Source organism: Anser brachyrhynchus, assembly GCF_964034855.1.
Source record: "Anser brachyrhynchus genome assembly, chromosome: 17".
Lineage (NCBI taxonomy): Eukaryota > Metazoa > Chordata > Aves > Anseriformes > Anatidae > Anser > Anser brachyrhynchus.
Window position 1 is genome coordinate 491,300 of NC_137710.1, and position 24,653 is coordinate 515,952.

The following is a 24,653-nucleotide window of genomic DNA, read 5'->3' on the forward strand; positions in this document are numbered from 1 at the left end:
TCTCTTTGAACATGTCAGGATTCTGTCTTTGATTATATACTGGATTGTCTCTCGTCGTTGTATAATGATTTTTTTTGATAGAAAGACATTTTTCAGTTCATCACAGTTCATCCTCAATCCCAGTGCTACTTTTTTTTTTTTTTAAAGAGACTATGTATATAAGGTATTTAAGAATGTAGATAGTCAAGAAAATAATGGGTTTTGATTTTATATTTTCCTGTGATTTTTATCAAAATCCTATGTGATATATAGCTTCCTTTTACAATTTGAACGTGCACTTTCAAAATAGCCCTTTCTTCGACTCTCCTTTTTTCCTTTGCATGAGAAATCATTTCAGATTTTTCTTCCTCATTTTCATTTGCTGTTTTGATGATTTACACCACACAAAATTCTCAGTAATTCTACCACCAGTTTATTTAGATTTATAAAAGTTTAGGAAAATAAGAGAATGAAAAAGTGGGTTTAGAAAACCACATAATGCTCATTCTGTTAGTAAATGGATGTGCGAAATGATTTTTTTCTATTTTGTGTACTGCTATTCTCTGAAGCTGGAAAAGCCTTAGAAAACTAATGTTGGAAAAGAAAATGGGAGGAGATAAGTGATTGAAAAGGCATTAACGCTCATTTTTGTGCTTACTGAGAAAAAGGGAAAGAGGAGAGGATGAATGATCGCGGCCAACTTTTAAAAATACATGTGAAAATTAAAAAACGTTTGGAAAGGGGAGTGGGCTGGTGCTGTGTGGTAACACCATTCTCTCGGCAGCTCTGCTGTTCAGCATCGCTGCTCTCCGCTGTCTGCCGTGTGGGAGTGGTGGAGGCATGGCTCCAGCTATGCCGCTCCAGTGACTTTGAGGCCGGTTGGCTTGTTTGCTTGCTTGCTTTCAAGGTGTCTATCTGGCCTCGGGGCCCGGTGCTCTGCCGCTAGACCCTGCCTTCTCTGCTCTCCATGGAGGGCTTGTTCGAAGCAGGGCAAGCACTCGCTGAGGCTGCTGCCACCAGAAGCTGTTTTCTGTTCTGCGTGGGGTGTGCTGGTGGTCTGCCCCTTTCCCTGGGGACACGAGGTTACCTCTAGGCTGTGACTGGGCATGTTGCAGGTCTCCGGGAGGGCAGGGCACTGGGAGCCGCGCTCCCATCCACAGGGCAGGGGCTGGTGCGGAGACGCGCCGCTTGTTCAGCCTGGCGCCTTAAGCTGTGGTGCCCTGCTGGGTGTGACGTTCACGATAAAATCAGAGGGCAGGGGACTTCTGAAAGGCAGGGCTCTCTGGAAGGACTTCCCAAGCCTTCCAGAACAAAGTGAAAGCACACGGGCAATAGTTCGGGTTCCGCGTTTCAGCCTTGCGTGGGTGAAATCATTTTGGTCTGTGTGTATGCAAGAGTGCTTCCATCACTGAGTGATGTTGATGGCACAGGGTAGTGGGAAAACTGGATGAAAATGGGATTGGTAGAGCTGCGTCAAGCCGCGAACAGCTTCGTCCCTTGGGAAGTGGTTCTTCTACAGAAATGGCGGCAGACCCAAAGCCCGGGCAGTGCCTAGAGGCCGGTATCTGATCGCTGTGTGCATGTGCACTTACAGTATGGTATTGTCCAAATGCACTACTTAATGTGTATATTTTTTCAAAGTGTTAAATACAACTAAATCAAAAGATAACCTCTGTTAAGGTTTGCCTATTTGATTTCATTTGATAGAATTCCTTGCTGTAGTGTTTGTAAATCCTAGATGTTTTTTTGAGCAGGAGCTCTCTTGCCTTGTGTTTTGTAAGGAAAGAGCTAAAAAGAACTCGCTGTATCTTTAAACGTATGGATCCTCAAAACCTCCCTAGGAAGAAGAAGGGGGAAGGGACCCTTTCAGGATTAATTAAACAGAGATGTCTTGCCAGTAGACTTCAGGGTTTTACTGATAAACACCAGCCCATCACCCATGTCTGGTGGTGGCTGCTATTATTTAATCACAGCTATTAAAAGAAATCTGAGAAATCTTTCCTTTCTCCTCCTCCCGTCTTCCATTTATCTGTCCTCCCAACCTGTTTGTTTGTGTATGGTTAAGTTTTCTGTGCCAGTGAGAAGCAGAGTGGAAATGTCAGGGGTCAGGCTGCAGGCAGGCAGGGGAGCAGTCAGCCCAGCTTCAGCTGCAGTCTTTGACTTTCTGAGAAATCTGAGATATGTTCCAGGCAAGATTAACTCTTTGCAGCACAGCTGCCTTGCTGTGCCTGAAGAATACGAGTGAAGATGGGTATGTTAAGAAATTGGTTTCAGTCTCTGTCATGCGTATATCCTTGTAGTTTAATTGGTGGTGGGTGCTATTGCTTTCATTTCATTCACCCTCTTATCTAAGACGAGCAGGCCTAAAATTTCATCTGTCTTGGCAGCTGTGCATCTGGAAGATGAGGCTGCATGGATACAAACCTGAGAAGGAAGGAGGATAGAATAATTTATTGCAGTGCTGTTATGGATACCTGTTTCTCAGCGTATTTTCCAGAAAACAAAGCATTCATCCACAAAGGGCGCGATACTTCTTTTTGAAGATACCTTTTTGAGTAGAGGCATGACTCGGAGGTTGCCACTCAGAAGGTGTCTAAAAAAGATTCTAAATGCTCTTGTCTTCAGAATAACCAGTTCTGACGTTGGACCAGTTAACCTAGTATCCCACATGCTTTAAGATACATGTTGTGCAGCGTGCTAAGTGTGCAACAGCCCTGGCTGGTGGAGAAGTGACAGCTGGAGTTTGATGGGAGTTTTGGTTGGGTGACTCACGTGGCACTACCTGCATCTCACCCTGCCTGTGCAAATGAAACGTGAGTCAGCTGAGGGTGGAGATTTTTGTTTGTTTGTTGTCTTCCCGGCATTTGTATTACAGTAGTGAACTGGGGTTCTTAAAATCTAAGTCTTGCCTGGTTTGACAGCAACAAAGTGCAAACAGTGCCCTGTTTGAGACAGTTACAGGTAAAGACTGGAGGTAGCCCTTACACACTGGATAGTAGCTTCTTCATATTTGTCTTTATTTCCATAGCAACGTTGTTCCTTTAGAACTTGCACATATTGAACAAATGGACCTTTATACGGGGAGCAGGATGTGCAGGAGGGCGTGAAGGGACAGTCATCCCTGATGAGTGCTGGAGTTGCATTTGTGAACAAAGTCTTTTCACACAGGGGTCTTGGTCTAGCTGCTTTGTTTCTGATCTTATGAAGGTGTCTGTAAGCTTTAAACTTCTTGGAGACCTTGTGCATGGGCAAGTTACTTGCTGTTGTCTAATTAGCATGCACCCACGAGATTATTCTGTGCTACATAACCACTTTTTATAGGGGTGATGAATAGTCCACCACAAATTTCTTTGTTTTAACTTATGTGAGTTAAGTAATGTTATCATTTGTGTCTGGAAGAATGAAGCCATTTGTGCTAGCATTCATCTTTGAATGGCTCCCTGCCAGGCCTAGAGCATATCGGGCTGCAGGGATGTTTCTGTTTTCTCTTTCACCATTTGTTCTGTGCCTTTGCAAGTCCACAGCTCAGCAGTGGGTGAAATAGATGCTGCTTTCCCTACGTGTACTTGTGCAGAAGCATTCTGTGTTCATGTCACTTCATGCTATTTGCATACTGTATTTGCTTTAAACTTACTTTCCTCCACCGGTTCTCTGCTAACTTAGTTAATGTAAAGTCGTGCTGCTCGGCTGAGCCTTGAGGAAAGAGCTTTACTGAGTCTGTAGATTTTTCTTCTGGAGGCTGGGTGATCAAGGAAAAAGCTGGGACCCTCCCTTCTAGTGTCTGTGCTTCTGTAATAAATGTTGTAAAAGAAAGCGCTGTTCAGCTAATATATTACTCCTAAATGTCGGGATATCTGTTTGTCACTGTGATGTTAGATTCTAGATTAGCCCCTGTGAGAGGTGTTAAAAAAATTCAGGGATCCTGTGTACAAATCTTCACTTAAATTGAACAATTCAACATCTTACTGCCCTGCTTGATAGGCTGTTGTAAAAGTGTCATCTAGAAACCAGCTTTTGTTTCCATCTTAGTGCTGAATGTTTGTAGGCATGGCCAAGGTAAGACCAAGATTTATCCAAATCTAAATCCATATTATGAGCAGTTTTAACAAATAGCTGGAGTTGCATACGGGGCACAAATGAACTTCGGTTTCTCATTTGCTACTCCTATATAGACTCCCCCTCACAGTAAGATATGCAGAAACACGTTTATGCTTTGATGTATCACCACTCCCGTGGTTTGGTGCTACTGAGTCCTGCACCCTTTCCCTGCAGTTTCTGCACATTTATAAATGGAGGTTGGCACTTCTGGGGTTCTTGTCCCTAACTGCTATAAAGCAGAGGCTTCACAACTGCTAGCATAAAGTGGAAAGCTAATTGTGTGTTATTGTTTCATTTTCCAGTGACATTGAAATTGTTGGGGGTCATAGATCACATGAGTATATGGCTAGAAAGTAAACGTGGGCCCATACTTGTGGCTTTAGGTTTGAAGATGAGACTGTCCATATTGTGTTGTACTGGCCCATTTTGTTGATTTACTGGCTTTTGAAACTTTAAAGTTAACTTTTAGTTGAAGCAGTGAAAGTCTGTCTATCCATGACTTTGTTCCTTGAACAGCTGTTTGCTCCTGATTTGTTTCTATTCTGAGAATGTCATGAAGACTCTCCACAGTGAGGGACAATTGGAAGAAAAAGATGAGCTCATGTTTTTCTTATCCTAATAGTGACACTTATAGGCTTCCCTAAGAAAGCCAGGTTTCTTTGTGTTGTGTTTTTTAAGGTGAATTTCCCTCACTGCCATTTCTCTTTCACATGGCCGTGTATTTCTTTTATCTGATGATTTTTTGTTTTATTTTTTCTCCAGATAGATTTACTTTAAAAAAAATGCTGTTCAAACAAACCTTCGTCCTCCATCAGGTTTATGACCTCCAGCTGAATCAACATATCTTTCTGCTGCTTTATGGAATATTTCTGAATACACTAAATCCATTATTTGGCAACAACATTTACATCTCTTTTTGCAGCCAAAATCAAACGTTGGGTATACCAGAATTTGAGATTTTTCTGTTGTAGAAAACTTTTGAATCTTGTTGAACAAACTCAGGCTTTCTGACGTCTTCTTTTTTTTTTTTTTTTGAGTTACTTTTCTTAGACTATTTAGAAATTGTCCACAAATTACTAGGAATTTGCAAATCACAATTTGAAAACGATTGTTTTTGGAGTGGTACGTCTGTGCCTTCTGTGTTCATTGGCACAGGGTGGGCTGGGTGGCTTCCATCTCTGATGTGTGTCTCTGCAGATTCTTAGGGTGAGACTTAGGCTTTGTTCTTTGGTCTCTGGTCCTGTTTTATTCTTACTCAGCGGTGAAAGTGCTTGAACTCCTTTTGATTTTAGGGAAGCTGTTTCCCAAGGCCTTCTCTTATAAGCCACTACTTCCAAAACCAACAAGCTGCAGCTGGAGGTGTCCTAAAGAGGAATGAGATGTATTTCAAGGTGACGCTATAAATAAATGGGATGAAATAGATAAAGATCCTGGATGCTGTTTCTTCTTGCTTACTGTAAGCCTTTGGTAAACTACAGTTGTATTTTCACAAATATCCTTGAGCTCGTGTGGTTTAACCCAGAGCGTTAATGTACATTATCACCATTTCTTCGTGTGCAAGAGCCTCAGATGTGTGAGGCCCCTGGGAGCGATTGACTTTGCCTGTGGCAGTTTTGTATTATGGTCTCTCGTAATTGTGAATTATAGATATGGCAGAGGCAGTTCCAGGAGCTGCAGGCAAAACTGGGGAGAAGGTGGAAGGAACTGAAGGATGAACCTCTTGTAGCAGCTGGAGGACTCTAGATACCCCTGCCCTGGCAGCCAAGCTGGATGCAGATCTGACTTTGGGATATGAGAATATTGCTTCTGTTGATTTCTTTGGGAACAAAATGACTACATACGTAAAAGGCTTCATCCAACTGTATCTAAGCCTTCTCCTCACAAGAGATTGATAATATTTCAGAGACAAATTCCTTTTTTTTTTTCCCCTCACTAGGCTAACAAGTACTCATTTAATTTGCATCCTGAGACTAAGCGACCACAAACAAAGTTCTTTGAAGGGAATCTTCCTCTTTCATTTTGTTTTCACTTCATTTAAGGAAAATAGAGATTTCCATGTATAATTTGCAGGGCTTAAATATCCTACTTAGTGTTGTCATTTCTATTTCTTTCTCCCAGCAATTATGTAGAAGCTCTTGCACAAATCTGATGAGAGAAAGCTGGAATTTACATGTTTCTTCCTCTGTTTCACTCCGTGCATAATCACCATCTATTCATTGCCTTTACAAACTCCATTAATACACCCACTTTCCTTGCCTCTGTGTGTGGGCATTTTAATGCTATTTTTGGAAGCCTGTTCTGTCTGTTGAAACTCATATTGGGCTGAAGGTAATATTAGTACTTTTGACCTGTATGTCCTCAAGAAGAAATGAGCTTCAGCAAAACTTACGAAAACGATACCACTGATTATTGAATGAGTTGACTGTTAAAGTAAATATTGTTCTTTCAGTTACCATCCCCTGGCTAAGGTTCAAGTTAGATGGTGCAGCCAGCGGAGTGAAGCTCAGACCAAACTCAGAGACATTTTCTGTTATTTAACATGCATTAATAAGTTCTGTCATAATGGGGGGAAAACAACTCACAGGTCTGTACAACCTGGTTACAGGCCACAGGTTGGGTCACCACCTGATGACAGTTCAGAGCTTTTCTGTGACCGACAGTGAGCTCCCAGGTGCTTTGACTGGTGGTGGACAGTTGAGCTGTGCCTCCTGGAGAGGGCAGGTCTGGGAGGTAATCCAGTGCATGGAAACTGCAGGCATTAGTCACCATTAATCGGCTTAGTTCCTTGTTAAATGTCAAGGTGGCAATTTAATGCAGAATGTGTAAGTAGAGTTTATTTCAATTTTGGTCTGTCCTGAAATGATACTAAACAATGTCCAGGAACTGGGTTTAGTTAATTGAGTGTGTATTTAACAATTCCGGTTGACTTTTGTGCAGACAGAAATTTCTCACTCAAGGTTTTATGCAAAACCTTTTATTTGCTCATGCATTTTGGCTGTCAAGAGATGGATTTCACATGGTCTGGAGTTGTGCATAAAGCTGCCATGTGATAATTTGCGTGCATGTGAAATAAATTTGAAAATACTGGATGCAAAAACCAGCATTTCCTTACTCGTCATGGGTGTGTGGGTTGTTACTGTTGGTGAAAATAGGCTCAAAGCATTTAGTTAGTGCAAGTGAGTGACGTACGCCAACAGTAGAGAAAACATGGAATCAGTCAGCCAATATTCACTCCTACTGTGGAGTTCCCCTTTCCAGGTGCATACTGAATACAGAGGTAGAGGCATGGCTGAAAAAGCTGCCGTCCTTTGGAGTGAAGATCGGAGTTGTTTGTAACCTGTTGTCCTAAAACTAGGTTCAAATGTAAATTTAATGGATGGGGATCAGAGGGGGGATTTAAGCCATTAAAAACTTTCTGAGATGAACAAAAGTGGTTTGATGGCCTTTTCTGACACCTGCCACTGAGCAGCGTGTACATATTTCTGTTTCTTAGCTGAACCTGTCCAGTCCTTGCACCAGGTGTGGAGCCGTGTCCCTCAGAGTCACTGGGCAATAGGGAAGATCAAACTTTATGTGAAAGATAGCTTGCCCAAAGTGGTTGAGAGTGCTCTGGTACCTGTGAAGTATTCACCCAGGTTAGCTTTAGGGCTCATAAATGTCTGTCTTTTGAATGGCAGTCTTTCTTGACTGGCAAGTATTTTATGGGTTTAGAGAAGAGAATCTCCTTTCTTACAAATGCAGTGTTTGCCAAGTATTTTATGCGTAACTCCTCAAAATGAGTCATGAAGAAAGTGTCTACAGGCATTGTGAATGGGGGAAGGACAGGGTGGCTTTCTGTTTTGTTACCAGTTGAGGCTCAAGAAAATAATTCAGAGCTCCTGATGGATTCACTGGCCTCTAAATGGTAGCACGTACATGTCAGGAGAGTTCAATGAACTGTGATGGGACGTTGTAATTTCTAGGCTTCCACTTGTTTACTCTAGGAGCTGCCCAAAACCAATTTGACTGTTGATGGCAGTTGGTTTGATTTGCTTTTTTTATCTAGCTTTCCTCACTTAGGCAGGGACGTAGCTTCTCATACCACGCAGAGCTGAGGAGAGCGTGGATCAGTGGTAGCACTGGGGGAGATCAACCAGTTGTTCAGAAGCTGTATGGTTGGATTAGTTTAGGCCACAGGTGAAAGTTTGGCTGTCACAGCTCAGCTTTCACTTGCTGTTACATGTCAGCTGTGATTTGTCTGCTCTGGGGAAGGCAGGACTAAGCTAGCAGAACGCAATACTGCAGCACCATAGCTCGTGATGGGATATGGTTTGCAAGAAAGGTCTTTTATTATGTGAGAGCTAAAATCCCCTGCATCAGCCTCTTCAAAATGGAGGCTGTCCGAGCTTTCCAGTGTGGTTTGCGTATTTGTAGTAAAGCTAGCATGAGCATTATAGTGTTAAACTGAAAAGAGGAACTGGTGGTAGCCAAAAGAGAGGAAGGATATGAGTTAAAAACAGTCCATTGCACCATTCTGCCTTATTCTCATTCGTGGCCGTCTAATAGGGATCAGGAGCTGGTACTATCCCAAGGTATACAATGATTTTTCTTCAGGACTTCTAGCTTCCCCACTCTCACACAAGTCTTACGTTTCTTTTCAGAGAGCCATATAGTTGGAAAAAACTAATTCAGTAATAGCTTGCAGGGAAGTAGGTGTAGACAGTTCATACTTTCCTGTAAAACCATTTTCCTAAATGGGGAATTCTGTGTTTGTCCCTTCCTCCTCTTCTCCCAGCTTGGCAGAGAGCACAGTTTTTGTTGTTGCTGTTGCTGGTTTTTTTTGTTTTGGTTTGGTTTGTTTTTTTAACTGCAATGTCTTTTTCCTCATCCTTACATCATTTGCTCTCCCAAGCACCAAATGATAAGATGAGGGGAAATGGCCTCAATTTGCGCCAGGTGAGGTGTAGGTTGGATATTAGGAGACATTTCTTTACTGAAAGGGTTGTGTGGCATTGGAACAGGCTGGCCAGTGAAGTGGTTGAGTCACCCTCCCTAGAGGTCTTCAAGAAATGTGTAGATGTAGAACTTAGTAGCATGGCTTAGTGGTGGACTTGTCAGTACTAGGTTAAAGGTTGGACTAACTGATTTTAGAGGCCTTTTCCAACCTTAATGATTCTATAATTTGTGCTGTATCTTCAAGGTTATGCAATGTGTAAGATGACTGCCACCTTTTCTACTGATCGGGTTAGTATTTTTTTCTACTTACTGGTGTTTTTACCAGTTTGTTAGCCACATGCCAGTGTCTGAAGAATCTGTGTTTGTCTTTAAGTGATATCCATCCCTAGCTTGGTGCTAGAGCTTTAGGGGAGCAAACTGCAGTCTGACTGTAACCCTATGGCCATCAGTGAGAGAAGTGACAACAAACCCCTTAATGCAGCCATGGATTCGGGGTGCCTCCCTGTTGTGGTATGCTCGTCCTTCCATTGCTCCTGTTGAAAATACGAGTGTGAAGGGAGGCTAAGGTAGAAAAAAGAACAATATTTATTCGCAGCAAGCACTCTGACTCTTGTTATCTAAATTCTGGGCAAGCAATGAGCACTGATACAGCTCCATGCCAGCTCTGAGACCACTTAAAGCAAAATAAACATCTTTGCAGCATGGTCTGATACATGCTCCCTTTAGAGTCGCAGGCACCTCCAATTAATCATGCTGCCTGTGAAAGAAGAGGCTTTGAGGATCAGAGGACGTTGCCAGACCTGATGGTCTGATGGAGGGGTGGGCACTGCCTCAACATTAAGGCTAGGTGGGCTGTGTTCTCAGCCGAGTGAGCAGTGGCAGAAACTCCTTGCCTTTCCATTCCTCCTAGGTGAGAGATGTCTATATAGAGCAAAATCACAAGGTTTAATGAGCAAAGCTCTTGGTTCTGGTTAGCAGGGTATGTTAGTGGGGCAGCGCAATGCTCAGTGTTGTGTATGTTTCTGACTAAAGAGCCTTCCTTCCTTTGTGAGGAAAAGGCTTTTATAGTGTAGCACAGCTGGCTAGATCTCTGCCATAAATCTATGGGCTGACCAAGCTGAATGACTTCTTGAAATGTTAATGAATGAGATATGACCAGTATGCTGGAGTTGGGGTATCTATGCGTAGCATTCATGATGAGCAAAGAGGAATCTCCTACTCCCTGTTTGGAGTGTGCTTGTCATTATGTGTCATAGGCCTCAGCTGTGCATCTCAATAACCATGCATGCTTTTGACTTTTCCTCTAATTCTGGTGATACTGGGGAGGGTGGCATCTTTAAGCATTTTATGGGCTTTAAGAATTGCACAAATCATGCAAAATAAATGGAGGAAAAAAATCAGCATACAAAGAAGGTTTCAGTAACAGAGCCCAAAGCCAAAGACAGTCTCTGCCCCAAGATATTTAAAGTTAGAAGAGATAGATCCAATCCAAAGCAGGGGTGCAGGGTACCAGAAGTGAAGGGAACTGAGCAGTGCAATTTTTGTGGAGACGTGTTTGTGTTAATAAACAAATGCAGAATGTGTGCTTACATGTGCTCTGGGCTTGAGAAAATACCTTTGTGCAAGGTTTTGTCATTATTACACTGGTAGGGGAGGAGACGGTTCATTTGTTTATAAACAAAAATGAAGTAGCTGTGTTTAAAAATAAAATTTTATAAATAAATTAATCTGTGGAGACTTGGTCCACTGTGCAGAGAAACATGAAATGTTTTCAGACCTTATTTTTCTTGAAAACTGGAAAAGATGATTCTGTAGTGTGTACAAATGCAGAGCTATGTGCCTGAACCAATATGTCAAACTGTCATGTGGGAGATTTGGTGAAAAACATCTTGTCCTAGGGGAATAATTTTAAACACTATATGTAGGTTTGCTGCCTCATAAGAGATCATTACTCAAATCTATTCCCTCTTATGGTAGCTTGGCCTCTGCTTAACGGGCTCAGAGTGAACAGAAGCCCATTACTGCATCCTTTAAGAGTGGTTATCGGGTGGTAGAGGGGGAACTGATCTCTGATCAGGGAATATAGTGTTTTTGGCCAAATCATCTGATTTAGCCTTAACAAGATCAGTAGCAATCCGGGAGCTTTACGCCTGGCTGGTCATTGAGGGCGGGCTGCGGCGGCCAGGCCCACGCTGTGCAGGGCGGATGGGACTCGGGCAGCGCCGAGCCGCGGCTGAGGCTTTGTCAGAGCCTGTGAGGAAGTGTAAGGGACAAGCCCTAAGGCAAGTGGCCGTTCCAGGGATCTTCACCTCCTGTTTGTCACTCTAATCTCTCAGTAACGCTGAAATGTAGAGTGGAACCCCTTCCAAACCAGACCTTTACCAGACTGTAATTGCGCACGCTCAATCCCTGCTTGTCACTGTCTCGTTTCTTTTGTTGTTACTGGCTTTGGCAAAAATTAGAGAAATTGCATGAGCTGCACCTAAAGAGTAGCATAAACTCCTGTTGCCTCTGTGTAGCATCTGCAGTCGTGTTGGCTGCACACTGTACCTTCCTCAACTGATCTTATCTCTTATGAGAGGATGCACGTAATGCATTCTAGCGCTGCAGGTGAACTCGTTTTTAATGGGATTATTTTACCTAAAAGTCAGGACACATCTGAGTTTGTGTAGTGTTTTTTGGGGTTGTCACAGTTAAGAGAATGTATTTACTTTTTAAAAATACGCATGAAGATGCTACATGATGGAAGAGGCTTTATGAGCAACGTAATGTGGGCTAAGGAAAAAGACAGTGAGAAGAAAGCTGGAAGGAATGGAAGTGTATATATGTAATGTCTTCAGGAATGAGGAAAGTGTCAGGATCTAATCTCACTGAAGAGAAATGTGTTATTCCTGGGCAAATGTGAAAAACTTGTCTGCGGTGTTCGCACTGAATTTTCTGGTCGAGAAGAAGTCCTTGTCTTCTCCCTCTATCTTCGCTGTAGACTAGCAATGCATGTGACAGCAGCAAGGCTCCTTGTCTGCACTCGGGCTCTGTTGTGTGGTAGTAACCATGCCTTCATTAATACTGTGTAAACAAACAGCAACCTTTTATTTTCTGAATTCATGCATGCCTTTGCAAAATAGAGCAGAACGAAAGAGCAGCTTCCTAAACGTGTAAGGTCATAGCAAAAGGATAGAGGGACATGGGAGTAAGGCTGGGTGAGAGTCTTTTTACTTGTGCTGTGTTTTTCTGGTTTTGTTTTTTGGGGGGACTTAGAGATTGAAATGTGTTTGTACGGGTAAAGCCTGTTCAAAAGCTTAATGTATAGCTTTTGCCCAAAAGCAAACTTTAATATTAAAAATCAAAGCTTTTTAAGTCACTTGAGAGTGTGAAAGCATCTGTGCATATATATGCTGCTGTAAAGAAGAGAAACGTGTTTTGTTTTTGTTGTCCTAGCTGGTTAATAGAATTCTTACATTTGATTTTGTGTTGCTGTAACTGATGAATGCTACAAAACTATTCTGAGAATACTCTGAGATATTTACCTAAAACCTACAGTTTGTAGTGTAACAAATACATTTGCTAGAATATTGGAAGAACACAATGGTGTAAGGTGTGTGAAAATGACCAGAGTTCAGTGTTCAAATGAATGTTTGTAAATATTTTTTTTGACATACTCACCCAAATCTTCCAGATGTTGTGGCTGGCTCTTGGAAATGCCTGTGCACAAGCTGAGCTAATAATATTAATCAAACCTCATGCTAACTTCCAGGGCATTCAGTGATTATTGCAGGAATTTTCTCTGCTGTGAGCAATTTTGCACAGTTGGCTGGGATACGTAGTTGTGTGTGTGTGTGTGTTTTCTAGTTTTTATCTTCTGAAATACAGAGCATGAGTTGTAGCTACGCGCAGGATAATGGGTAGGATGGAGTGTTGTGATCAAGATAAGAGGAAGGAATAGTTTCCAGTGCTAGGGATTTAAGCTCAATACTTGCAGTGACTGGCTTTTAGGTCACTTTTAGGTCGCTTTCAGACTGGCCGTAGCTTTTCTCTCTTGCTCTGTGTGACAATAAGCCACCACCCGAGGGAAGGGCAAATGGCAGCATCAGAGAAACGTCGCTGCAGCTGAGGGCAGCTTGGTTGGCTTTGCTGTGCAGATGGGTGTCATCCTTGGACTGAAGGACCTGCCCACCACCAGAACATGTAGGGGAATGCTCTAGAAGAGAATGACTATAGACAGAGGATTCAAAATAGGCAAGAAATGGGAAAAAAAAAATAATTCATGAAGGTGAGTGATGAAGGTGTAGAATTCATGTGGTGGTTGAGCCGTTTCCAGACTCTTTTTGATCTTCGGACACTAGTGCTTTTGGTTTCATGTCCTCCATATGAACATATTGTACGACGTTTTAACTCTGATCTCTACTTCAACATTTGCCAGCAAAATTAACTGTTTTCAAGTGGCACACACAGTCCTGCAAACTGGGTAGTTTTATAGCATCTGTCCTGCCTTATGTCATGCCACATCCTTCAGTTTGGAGGGAGTCTCCACCTAGACTGTCCCTATGTCTTCAGTATGGAGAAGGCTCTTACTACAAGGGTATTGCTTGTACAAATAACACTTCCAACTTTCTTGTGGTAGTTGCTAAGAGAGGCAGTTGTGCAAATTATGTTTAAACGTAATTTGTGTAAAAATTCCTTGCTTTCAATTAGGTGTACTTCATGACTGACAGTAATTTATCTGAAACTTGGCAACTGCGAGGCAATGAAGTGATGACACCATCTTGCATTATCTGACTAATTTTAACCTGCTGAGTCCCATCAGTCTCTACTAACAATACCCCTCAGGACTGTGTGCACCGCATAAAGCGGGTGCTGTGACATTGTTGGTTTGAATAGGGCGGAGAAACAGAAAGGAAGGCTGGCGAAACAGATCTGCTGGGAGAATATTACTGTTGTTACTGCTTGTCCAAAACAAGCATCGAGTGATATCTTGTGCTTAAGAACACGATTCTCATCAGGTGGATCAGAGCAACTTTCATTTTTTAATACAAAAGGTTTCTTCAGAAAAGCATCATAGCTTTGCCAAGTCAGAAATATGTTTGAAAAAATTAATTCACACTGGATGTTTTCCACTAGACTGGCTTTGAGAAAGCTAATGCCGGTTTAAGACTAACTATAAGCCCTCATTCTCTTCCTTTTTGTTTTGGATTTCAATGCATCATTTTCTGCACTCTTAATGAAAGGCCAAGACAACTTGAGCCCTTACATAATGGTATTGAGTTAGCACTGATTGTCACTGTCCACATGATACCTAACTTCACAAGTTTAGGATTGGGTCCTGCTATGTTCCTCAAAGGATGGTGAATCCTGTTCGTCACTGTGGGATACATTTTGCATTGATTCCTTCGTCATTAGTTTGCTTATGGATTTTATCCACAGCAAGTATTTTAAACATAATTTACAAGTAAATAAGCATATCTTTTTTATTTTTTAGATACTTCTGGTGTAAGAACTTCCTCACTTAATTATTGGCTGAGGACCTGGTGCTCTCTGTGTGTCATTGGTGTCTGAGTGACGGATGCAGACATTGCTGCTCGTACCTGCAGAGCACGGTGGAGCTCCAGACCTGTCTCAGCAGAGTGCTTGGACATGCGCAGCCTGGCACTGGTCTTGGTCTGGGAATGTGCTTTCTCTGCTGCTTCTGTCGGTGTCCGTGTTCCCAGCTGAAAGGCTGGTCTCTTGAAATCCTACAGTAAGTGCTCCTTGCTAAAACACCGCAGATATCCTCGGGCCTCTTGCAGCAGCAGTTCACAAGTAGCACTCTTTCCTCTTTTTCTGAAGCAGAGGAAGAAAGCTGCTGTCACAAAGACTAATCACAAAGCACTGGCTTTTCCTGTAGTGAAACCAGCATGTCCTGTACATTCAGGGAGACCTAAGAATAAAAAAATACTGGGTACTGTACATTGCAATGGACCTGAACAAATACAAATGAGAAAAACATTTCCCTTTCTCAGTTCTTTGCAATATTTACTTAGGGTTTTTGTTTGTTTGTGTGTTTGTTGTTTTTCTTTTCTCTGGTTTCCCCGAAGTGGCATCATAATCACAGCTTGGGATTCACTCATCTCTACTTATGCATTAGTACGTTAGTAACGTATCGGTGGATTAGCCCATGTTGCCTTGTTCCCTGCTCTCCACCGTGCCTGCAGGACGCTGCAAGTGCACCAGCTCTACAGCTCAGACGTGTCAGTGGTGTGTGAAGGGCCGAGGTTGAAGTACTCCCCCGGGGAGGTAGAAATGCTTGTTATTCTTCGGAGAGGCAGCAACAGACTGTACATGGAAGGGAGGAAGTCTGGGATGTGAGGAGGCTGTGAGTAGCAGGAAAGAAGAGTAAAAGTTATGAGCCTTTAGGCAAAGAAAGGATGTGCTGTGCTAAGGCAGTCATTGAAATTGTGCATTGGTTATTACGTGGAGAACTGCTTGTGCTTCATCTCTGCTAGTTGGTATTGTATATTTATCAAAACTGAGTAAAAAATCCAAAGCCAATTAGAAGACACTGTAATCCATTTTGGGGTTTAGAAAACATCTATGTCCTGCTGATTTTCATTACAGCGGTAAGTGAGTATATCTACAGAAATTGAAACCAAAATGACACTGTGCTAGGCCGAGGTGTGTAACATAGCTCCACAATTCATTTCTCAGTATTGTGTTATGATACTGTTTTCAATAAGAGCATCTCTGATATCCTATAATCAAGTATATAAAGCATTTTCTAGTTTAAAGCAGGGACTTCTAGACTGGTTTAAGGTTATTTTTTAAGGATTAATGTAATATCACTATAATTGAGTAACAGAGCTGTCGGGTTCCTGTTTGATACCTGGTGTAGTGGATAGCTAAGTGAAACAAATATGAGTTTCCCCATGACGTGCAGTAAAGCTAGACTGCTTAGGTCTGCGGAACACTGGAACGACAACGTGAAATAAAATCTTACTGAGGTTAAACATTCACAGCTATTTTTTGGCATATGTGGCATGTTCCAGCATCAGCCTCACCCATGCAAGATTCTCTATCAGAAAAAAAATGCAGTGGCCTGCCCTTGCTCTTGCTGCTATTAGCTCTTTGTGCTCTGGGTGAATATGAATGAAATGGTGAAAGAGGAAATGGAGACTGCCTGTCCAGATGTTGCTTGTTGCCTTGACTCAAGCTGTTACTCTGTTTACTTGCAGTTTTTGATCCCACTAAAAGTCCTCCTTGCAGGGGCTGGAGAGGGCTGTCTACACTGGCTGGGGCTTCCTCCCTGTCCGCAGCAGTGGCGCTCCTGGGGGATGCTGTCTTTGAGAGGATTTTCTTTTGTTATCAGGCTGGCTTGTCCTGGAGGGAGGGGAGCAGCAAGCAGCCTCCTCTGTGCCACTGGCTGGCCAGCAGGAGCCACAGCAGCTGTGAGCCACTGCTTTTCCACCTCAGAAAGCCTTTAAGAAGGAACCCGTAGAAGGGTCATTAAGGAAATGTGAGAATTTACAAGGTGAGGGCTGAATTTGGTGGTTTTTGTTTTGTGATTTGACTAAGAGCAATGCAGGAAATCTACAGAATTGATTGATTTCAGGGAGGAAGAAGGTGATGAAGAAAAGATATCCCTGGCCACAGTGGTTAGGGGAGAGTGGAAGGCACATGGAGGCAGACTTTGAAGGTGACAAAAACGTTTTTGCAACAGAGATTACTGAAAGTATTAAGAAGGAAAGCAAGGAAAATTAATGGGTAACAGTGAGTGCAAGTTGTGAGTACACGGTTATATACTTTGTAAGCAGCATTTTAGCTACTTTTCATATTAATTTTAAAGCACAGAGGAAAAAGGCCTGGGACATTGTTAAGGATGTTTTAGTTAACCCTTTCATTTTCTGTGGTTAACAGAAACTAACAGTGGCTGAAAAATCATCCAAAAATCTCAAAACACATAAATTATCAGGAAAATGTTGTTGTGGTATTGCATTAAAACAGGTAAGTAGGGAAGCATGTACCCGTACGAGATGACGAGGAGAGTGACTTGGAGGATACAGGGAAGTTCGGGGCTGGTTTTCTGCTTGGAGAGGCTTTGGTGTTGCTCTCAGCCAACAGACGGTGCACGGGGGTAGGGACTCCCTGTTATGCTGTAGTCCAGAACACGCATAACTAACTGCGTGTAAATCCAGAACGTCCAGCCGTGTTGACGGCTTGACTTAAAGCCAGCACATGCAGAGTTGAACAGCTCGGGTGAGGAGCGATGGGTGGGATGCAGCAGCGCGGGCGAGGACGGGGCACGGGTGCTGGGCGAGGCGGGCGCGGGACCCCCTGCCGGGGCTGTCCCTGCCCAAACTCGCGGCCGCCGGCGCCCCGCATGCTGCTGGCGCAGGTGCACTGCACGGTTCTCATAACACTCTCTCTGTGAACCCTTTCCAGCCCACGACCTTCCCCCGAGCAAGACCTCGGCGGCGGCGCAGACTGGCAGCCACTTGCAGTGCCTCTCGGTCCACTGCACGGACGACGTGGGCGAGGCGAAGGGCCGGACTGCGGTGCCGACGTGGAGGTCCCTGCACTCAGACATCTCCAACAGATTTGGGACTTTTGTGGCTGCCCTGACTTGAACAAAAGAAATTATTTTTTTTCCTCTTTTTAATTTCAAAGGGCCGCTACTGCTAGGTGGACTATTTTTCTAGGTTGGTACCTGCTTAGTGGCGTATGGACTGGAAAGGGTTAATTTAAAGTAAACCTCAACTTTTTTTTAATCTTCTGCCACAGTATGTTACCAGTGTTAACCCTTCTGCAGTTAGCACACTTTTGCTTAAGATTTTCCTGCTAGACCACTTTTTCCCATTATTCTGTAATCTTGGCATACATTTATAGATGAGGCCTTTTCCTTTTTCATCTCAGCGTATGTCCAAGTCACGTATGTCATAATAAGACAAAGATACTACGTCTCCTCCTCCTTTTCTTCTTTTTTTGTTTTGTTTTGTTTTGCTTTGTTCAGTGCTTATTACAATGGTAATCCTGAAGAACAGCAGTTCAGGAATAAATGCCAGTTAAAGTGAAATTGTCATCATTATGTTATATATTGACACCCAGCTTTTGCCAGTCACGTACAAACCAAACAATTAATGCTCTCTTGAACATTCAGGCAGTGATCCTACCCTTTCCTGAGAAAATTGTTTTGTTATTAATAATGTTCAGCCTGCACCTCCCTCCCTCATTTGCTCTCCATCTCTCTGCGAGGTGAGGACAGGGCTTTGTTTGTTTGCTGTTGTGAAGCCCAGATATGGAGCTCTGTCATGAACGGGCTGGTTCAGACGCAGCCTGGAAAGGCATACAGATGTGTCTCTAAATAAGTCTAACAGGAAGTTTGCCTAGTAGTGAATCGTCATTATATTCTCCACCAAACACCCAGACTGCAGTAGCATTGTCTTCCTCTGTCTCTCACTTCGAGGAGTGAGGGGTGCACGTGCTCCTGAGCAGGGTGTGCAGCCTCGCATGTTCTCCGTGGTGTTCCCAGAGTTGCCACTTTATAACTGCTGGAGGAAACAAATCAATCCCCCCAAATCCGTTGAACTCCTTCTGTGTTGCTCTTAGCGTGCAGAGCCGTGTCCTGGCCACAGGAGCGTGTGTGCATCACGTGCATTTATCTGCGGGAGCGGCCCTGGCTCCCACCGCGGCTGTCCTGGTGCGGTGGCAGCAGGTGAGCAGTGGGGACAGCACAAGCAAGGCGCTGTGTGACCCAGGCCGGTCAGGACAGGGAGACTCCAAGTCAGACCCTCCCCAAACTCAGTCTAGGCCCTGTTTTTGCCATGCATGTGGAGAACAGTATTATTAGATGGACACAATAAAAGGAAAACCATACTTTCCTGGTCTTGATAGATAATACTCATTTGAGAAGAAAGCTGGAAGCAAACCAGATAAAAATACAAATGACACGATGATCTGACACTCCTCTGGTTTTACGTAACGCTGTCTATTATTTGTGTATCCTCTGTTTACAGGGAGTGTGAGCAGTCCCACCCTTGTTCAGGCCAGCCTGGCTTCCTTTGCTCCCTGAAGCTTAGTACCATCACTGGGGATTCAGGTTTTAGCTGTGAAATAAAAGTTGGACTCTCTGGAATTATTACTTCTCCCATGAATTCATAAAATGTCCCTTCTCAAGGGACAGAGTTCTAAGACTGCTTTGTGTTTTTAGATGATTGTGTTGAGCCTTTAATTATTTTGAAGTAAGGTTTTCAATAGACATCAATGGGGAGGGAGTTCTGCCTACAATGCTAATGGCACAGCATAGTCTGAAATTCTCACTCTTGATCATAAGTGGCATCAGAAAAAATTCGAACTGTTTAGAAAGACAGGAGTTCTTTCTTGTTATTTGAATGTGCTCTTATTAACCATGCATGGATTGATTTCCTTTTATGGTTCTGGTCAGTGACTTGATTTTGGAAAAAAAATCAGAGTTTTGGACCTTGATTTTTAATATTACTTTACTTTTTATCGAAGCTGGAGCTCCCACTAGGATGAGGATTTTTGCCCATCCTGAAGCAATTGACTATGGACCTAATGCCCACTTGGTTTGGAACAAAAAGATGTGATATTTTGTACCTTTTGTAGGTGTGTACGCTACTGAAAGTTCAGAGCTTTTCCCTGTACTTGCAATAAAATATCACTGTCCCTGGTAAAATATCTCCTGGTAGAGTAACAATTATCAGATGCCACTCTGGAGGATGCTTCTTTGCCTGTGATTTCTTAAGTCCCAGTTCATCAAAATAAGTGTTTAACTTTAAATCCTGTCTAGCAAAGCACTTGAGGATATGCTAAACTGTAGGATTTCTGTATCTGGGGTAAGTGCTTTGGTGGATTTGGTCTGCAGTTTTAATTGTTTTGTTTTAGCTCGTGCTTGTTCAAACTAGGTGTGTCTTGGAGTAAACCCAACAAAACACATGCCTAGACATACGATACTGTCTTTCAGCACTTACCGCTGAAAATTTAGGAAGAGTTCATGGTCTGATGGCATTCCTCTACCATAGCTCAGGCCTGATGGCTTACTTCTTTGTTTTTAGTTTTTCCTGCTGCATTCAAGAGAACAGGTTTTTCAAGCTTCCTCAGGTCAGGGATGCACACCCTGTGCTACCAGAAGGAGACCTTTAAATGAATGCTGGATCAAACACTTCAAACTTTTTTTAAAGAGAAATCCTTCCGTAGGTAGAAATACATTGATTCAGTTGGTCTTTATACATCCTTTTCTTCTGGTTTGCTCTCTGCAGCTTGTACTTCTGGAGTTGTTCACTAGGGCTTTGTTTTTTTCACTTGCTTATAGGAGTATAAATTGAAAGCAGTTCCATAAAGAACAATGGAATTCTAAGCATTTTAAATCATATGAAATGAGGAGAGGATGGGATGTACTGAAACTGGGGGGTGTATTGTCAACTGGTCAGCTGCACGCTTGGGAAGTGCACGGGGCTGTAGCTCTCAGCAGCAGCTGAGAGTGCTCCCGCATCGCTGGGACTGTTGGGGCTGTGAGGTGAATGCAGCAGGTGGACAGGATTTTTAGATGGTGAGGAGTTAGAAACAATGGTTGACCTTCTGCTGGGCCTTATTGTCCATATAGTTTTGCTAAATAGTATGGCTACGTGCGGTCCTTTTGCTAACCTTCTGTGCATTCAGTCTTGTTGAATTCAAGTGACGTTACCAACTGAGCAAAAGGAGAAGACAGAAGCTCTGCTTGGAGTAGCTGTTAGCAACACAAGTACCAGTGTGTGCTTTTATGGTTTCTTTGCATCTTGCCAAAGATCAGAACAGACATGGTACATATGATGGACGAGTACAAGTGTAACTTCATGCTCATAACCTGGTGTATTTGGTACTGACAACATACACAGAAGGCTAGAGCTTTCTCACAAAGCTTATATTGCCTATGGTAATTGTACTGCTCTCATTTTCTCCATTAATTTGGCACTGAATGCACTGTGTTTTTTTAAATCTTATTTTATTTTTAACGTATATAAAATATCAGCATAGCCCTACATGGTAAGAATTGAAATGATTTAATTTTGGGAGTAATGACACTTTCAGCCAAAGAGCGTTTGAGAGCTATAGTTAAAAACCTGTTGTGCAAGAGGTAAGTTGTGCTCTTTTGTGGAGAGGGAAACTGAGGCACAAATGTTGTCCACCTGAGCTGTGTCAAAGGCAAATCCATGACAGAGCTGAGCTATAACCTACATTTGACCTCTGGCTCACAGCCCTCATCGCTGAGCTGTTCTGTGCTTCTGCACAGTGCTAGGCTGCTGAGGACGGTTTGGTACAATAAAGAGGGGCATATAATGACTTACAAGTTCCCCAAGATGACTGCATAAAGCCAGAGTAGTTTAAACTTGCACCTGCGCATCATACATGGCTTCCAGACAGTGTTGTACTAAGAATTCAAAGATCTGTGGTAAATATGCTGCTAAGACATGCACAATCCTTGCTTTATATTTTGAACAGCAGCTAAAATAATAGCTCCAAATTTATTTTGGAAAATTCTCTCCATCTTGCCCAGCGTTTTTGGTTCTCACACAGCCCTGTGCTGTAGGTGCTGGTTTAACTGGGAGGTTGGAAGGTGCCTGTCCTCTGGTTCTTGGCCTTGAAGGCTTATTTTCCTCCTGACCCAGGTTGCTGATCTTTTTGGTATATGTTAAAAGAAACTCTGTACTTATTCTTTAAGTTAAAGTGTAGTAGCAAATTGAGCAAAATATCTTTTGCATTTAAATTGAAATATCTCTTTGCCAAAAAAAAAGAAGGGGGGGGGGGAAGGGAGGGAAGAGGAGGCCTTATTTATTAAATACTCCTGAGAATTTTTTCCAGGACATTTTTTCATGGGGTTAATAGTTCTCTGCTATTCTAGTTCAGTTGTTAGGAGCATCAGCGAGAGAGGAGTTAGACTCATTTTTATTTTGTTATGGTGAATTTCATCAAATATGTAAGGATTTCATTGTGTGATTTGGGTGGAAGGGAATGAACATCAAATTCATGTCATCCGTGTCATTTAGGGAACTTTTTCAGATACTGTATTTAGATGCGGTCATTCTAAGGCTAGTTGACCTTTCCAAAACAGGAAATCAGTCTGAAAGCTTCCAGGAACCAATGATAAGGCAAAATGTTCACACATTTCGTAAAGAAGGAAAATGTAATGTGGCCACAGGTCACCAAAATGCTTAAGCGGGGCGTGTTTGCTCTACTGTTGGGAGGGAGGGAGGAGGTGGGTGGTGGGTGGGGAAAAGCAGACAAAAATAAAACAAACAAAAACCACCACCACCAACAAAACAACTGGTAAATTTTGATTTTTTTAAGCTGCAGTGTAAGGTTTTCTCAAATACTAGATTCACAGCTGTTCAGTGAATGGTGTATAAGAGCATAAGCCATTTTTATAAAATTGTTTCTCCTTTATTGCTTAAGGCTAATGGAGAAAATAGTCTAATTTTGTCATAGAAATTCTCTGTTAAAATTGTTGGTTTGAGTCCATCCGCTCATAGATTCTGACTGATGAAACTGCAGGCGCTGATTTCCGGCAGTTAAAACTTTATCACTATTCACTACCCAAGAATATTACAGCTTTAAAACAGCCTTAAGCAAAAGGATGTTATTTCTTTGTTCTAAATTTGGTTCATAGAAAGGAAAAAAATTCAAAACACTGGTAATCCGTACTGCATAGCAAACTCTTCTGAAAAATGTTATTGCACATGTAAAATATGAAAACTTGACTCTGCTGTGTGTTAGGCAATCCTGTAATCTTTTTTTTTTTTTTTTTTGGATTCTTGTTAAATTCATTTCTTAAATGCTTGGTTGGAAGACTGTGACAATAGCTCATGAAATTGAGTGTTATTTTTCTTTTTTTTTAAATATGTAAAGTGCAGTCTTCTGTATTCATGCATATTGTACATATCTGTATATGTTTTACTGAGCAACTAAATAACAATAAATATGATGTTAATGGTGGCTATAGTATATTTCATATTGTGCTTTTTAATTTTTGCAGCAACTCTTTTTGTTCCTTAAGATATGAAGAAGTGAAATGATGCTATGCACATATGTGTAAACCTTGGGCCTCATGATAATTGGGACAAATTTCACCGGTGATCTGGCGAAATCCTCACTCTAACAATGGGCTTCTCTCACTGATACGGCTTCCACCCAGAGCCAGATTATTAAAAAAAAGTGTGGGGATACAATCTTCTCCTAATAACTAGGCTAGGAAGATTCCTAGGCTTTGCAGATTTCCTTTTTGCATGCAATGACGTGCACCTTTTCTTCTCTGGCGCAGTGACAGCGTGGGCAACAGGGAGTTGTTGTTAACAGCCCCCTGGCCAAATCCTGCCTCTCAGCTTGGGTGTTTCTGGTTCAGACCGACAGACGCAGAGTGTAGCAAGGTTGGACCTAACTGGTCTGACCAGAAACATCCTTTTAGCTTAAGTCACTTCTCCTATGTGCTATTACAGCAATTCCACGAAGTTTGTTGAGCTACCTCACCTGTGGTAAAGGTCCTTGATGAAGAAATATAAACCTAACCAGGACCAATAGCAAGTCTGAAATTCGGCAAGGCTCTTCCCTGCATTTGGAGGATCACTGATTCTGTCCGTTAAGATGGAACACTGGATCTTTCGCAGAACGTCTTCTGGCAAGATTTTGAGTTAAATTCTATGAATTAAAATTAAACAGTCTAGAAGTCTTACTAAGATTCTAAAAAAAATCCCTTCGTCTCTCAGTTATTCAAACTTAGACTCTTTAATCCTTTCATATTGCTGTGAGCTTTCCAATGAATCCTTCAGGAGAAATGTCCTACGGTATTTTCCAAAGGAAAAAAAAAAAAGCGATAGCCCAGGCAGTGTTCAAACATGTTTTTGAACCAAAGAAACACCCTTCCATATCTTTCATGCTCAGAGGAAACACAGAGAAGAGTTGGTTGTTTTTCTTTCTTTCTTTTTATTTATTTATTTGTTTGTTTGTTTGTTTGTTTTTTCCATTTTGCTATCACATTCAACATGAGTTGAGATTCAGAAAGCCATACAGTGCTGAAAGAGCAGAATCATAAATTTTGGTATGCAATGTAACAGGATGAGCCAATGTGTCTCCCACACAGCTAGTGAGTTGTTCTTGCATCTTACCAGCATTTCTTTATGCTGAATTAGGTATCTAGTAACTAATAGGTAATTCATCAAAATATAAATAAAATAGCAACACACTGTATTCCATATAATGCCACTGCATTCTTTTGTAACATTGAAAGCACAAATGGAAAAATAAAATAAACTGTTTTGAGAACCACTTCAAGTCAGTTGAGGGAGAAAGCTTCACTTCATGCTTTTAATATTCTTGAAGGGACTGAACAATTTGTGGAAGAGATGTAATCTGTTTTAAAGATGTGAGCTTACTTCTCATTATTTTGGCTAGGTATAGAGGTAACAGAGATGTGTTAACCTCGGCTCTAAAAAGCTGTTTCATTTTTAACTGCTCTCCCATATTAAATCTGTTAATTATATGTTAGCTACATTGCAACTCTAGCTTTAAAAATAAATAGCTTGTTTACTTGTTTCTATGTGCAACCCTTCTGAGAAGTAAAGCTTGTGTTTTCACAGCTTTTGGCTCCTTGCCGTGTAAGTAGTGTGCATGTTTTTCTCCAACAT

At 42.1% G+C, this 24,653-nt stretch overlaps 1 protein-coding gene across 26 annotated transcripts in view; it reads left to right on the forward strand.

Annotated features, from left to right (window-relative positions):
- MN1 (MN1 proto-oncogene, transcriptional regulator) overlaps positions 1 to 24,653 on the forward strand; it is a 180,835-nt gene that overhangs the window by 19,023 nt on the left and 137,159 nt on the right. Inside the window, exons 2-3 of one of the 26 annotated variants that reach the window (XR_013940271.1) lie at positions 14,489 to 14,746; positions 17,425 to 17,563. The exons of 22 other annotated variants lie outside the window; for them this stretch is intronic. Coding sequence is in view for 1 of the 4 variants with exons in the window: in XM_080559017.1 (XP_080415143.1) it covers positions 17,425 to 17,609 (185 nt within the window). In the remaining 3 variants the exon portion in view is untranslated. 3 more of the 26 variants (XR_013940272.1, XR_013940273.1, XM_080559017.1) reach the window with 3 other exon arrangements.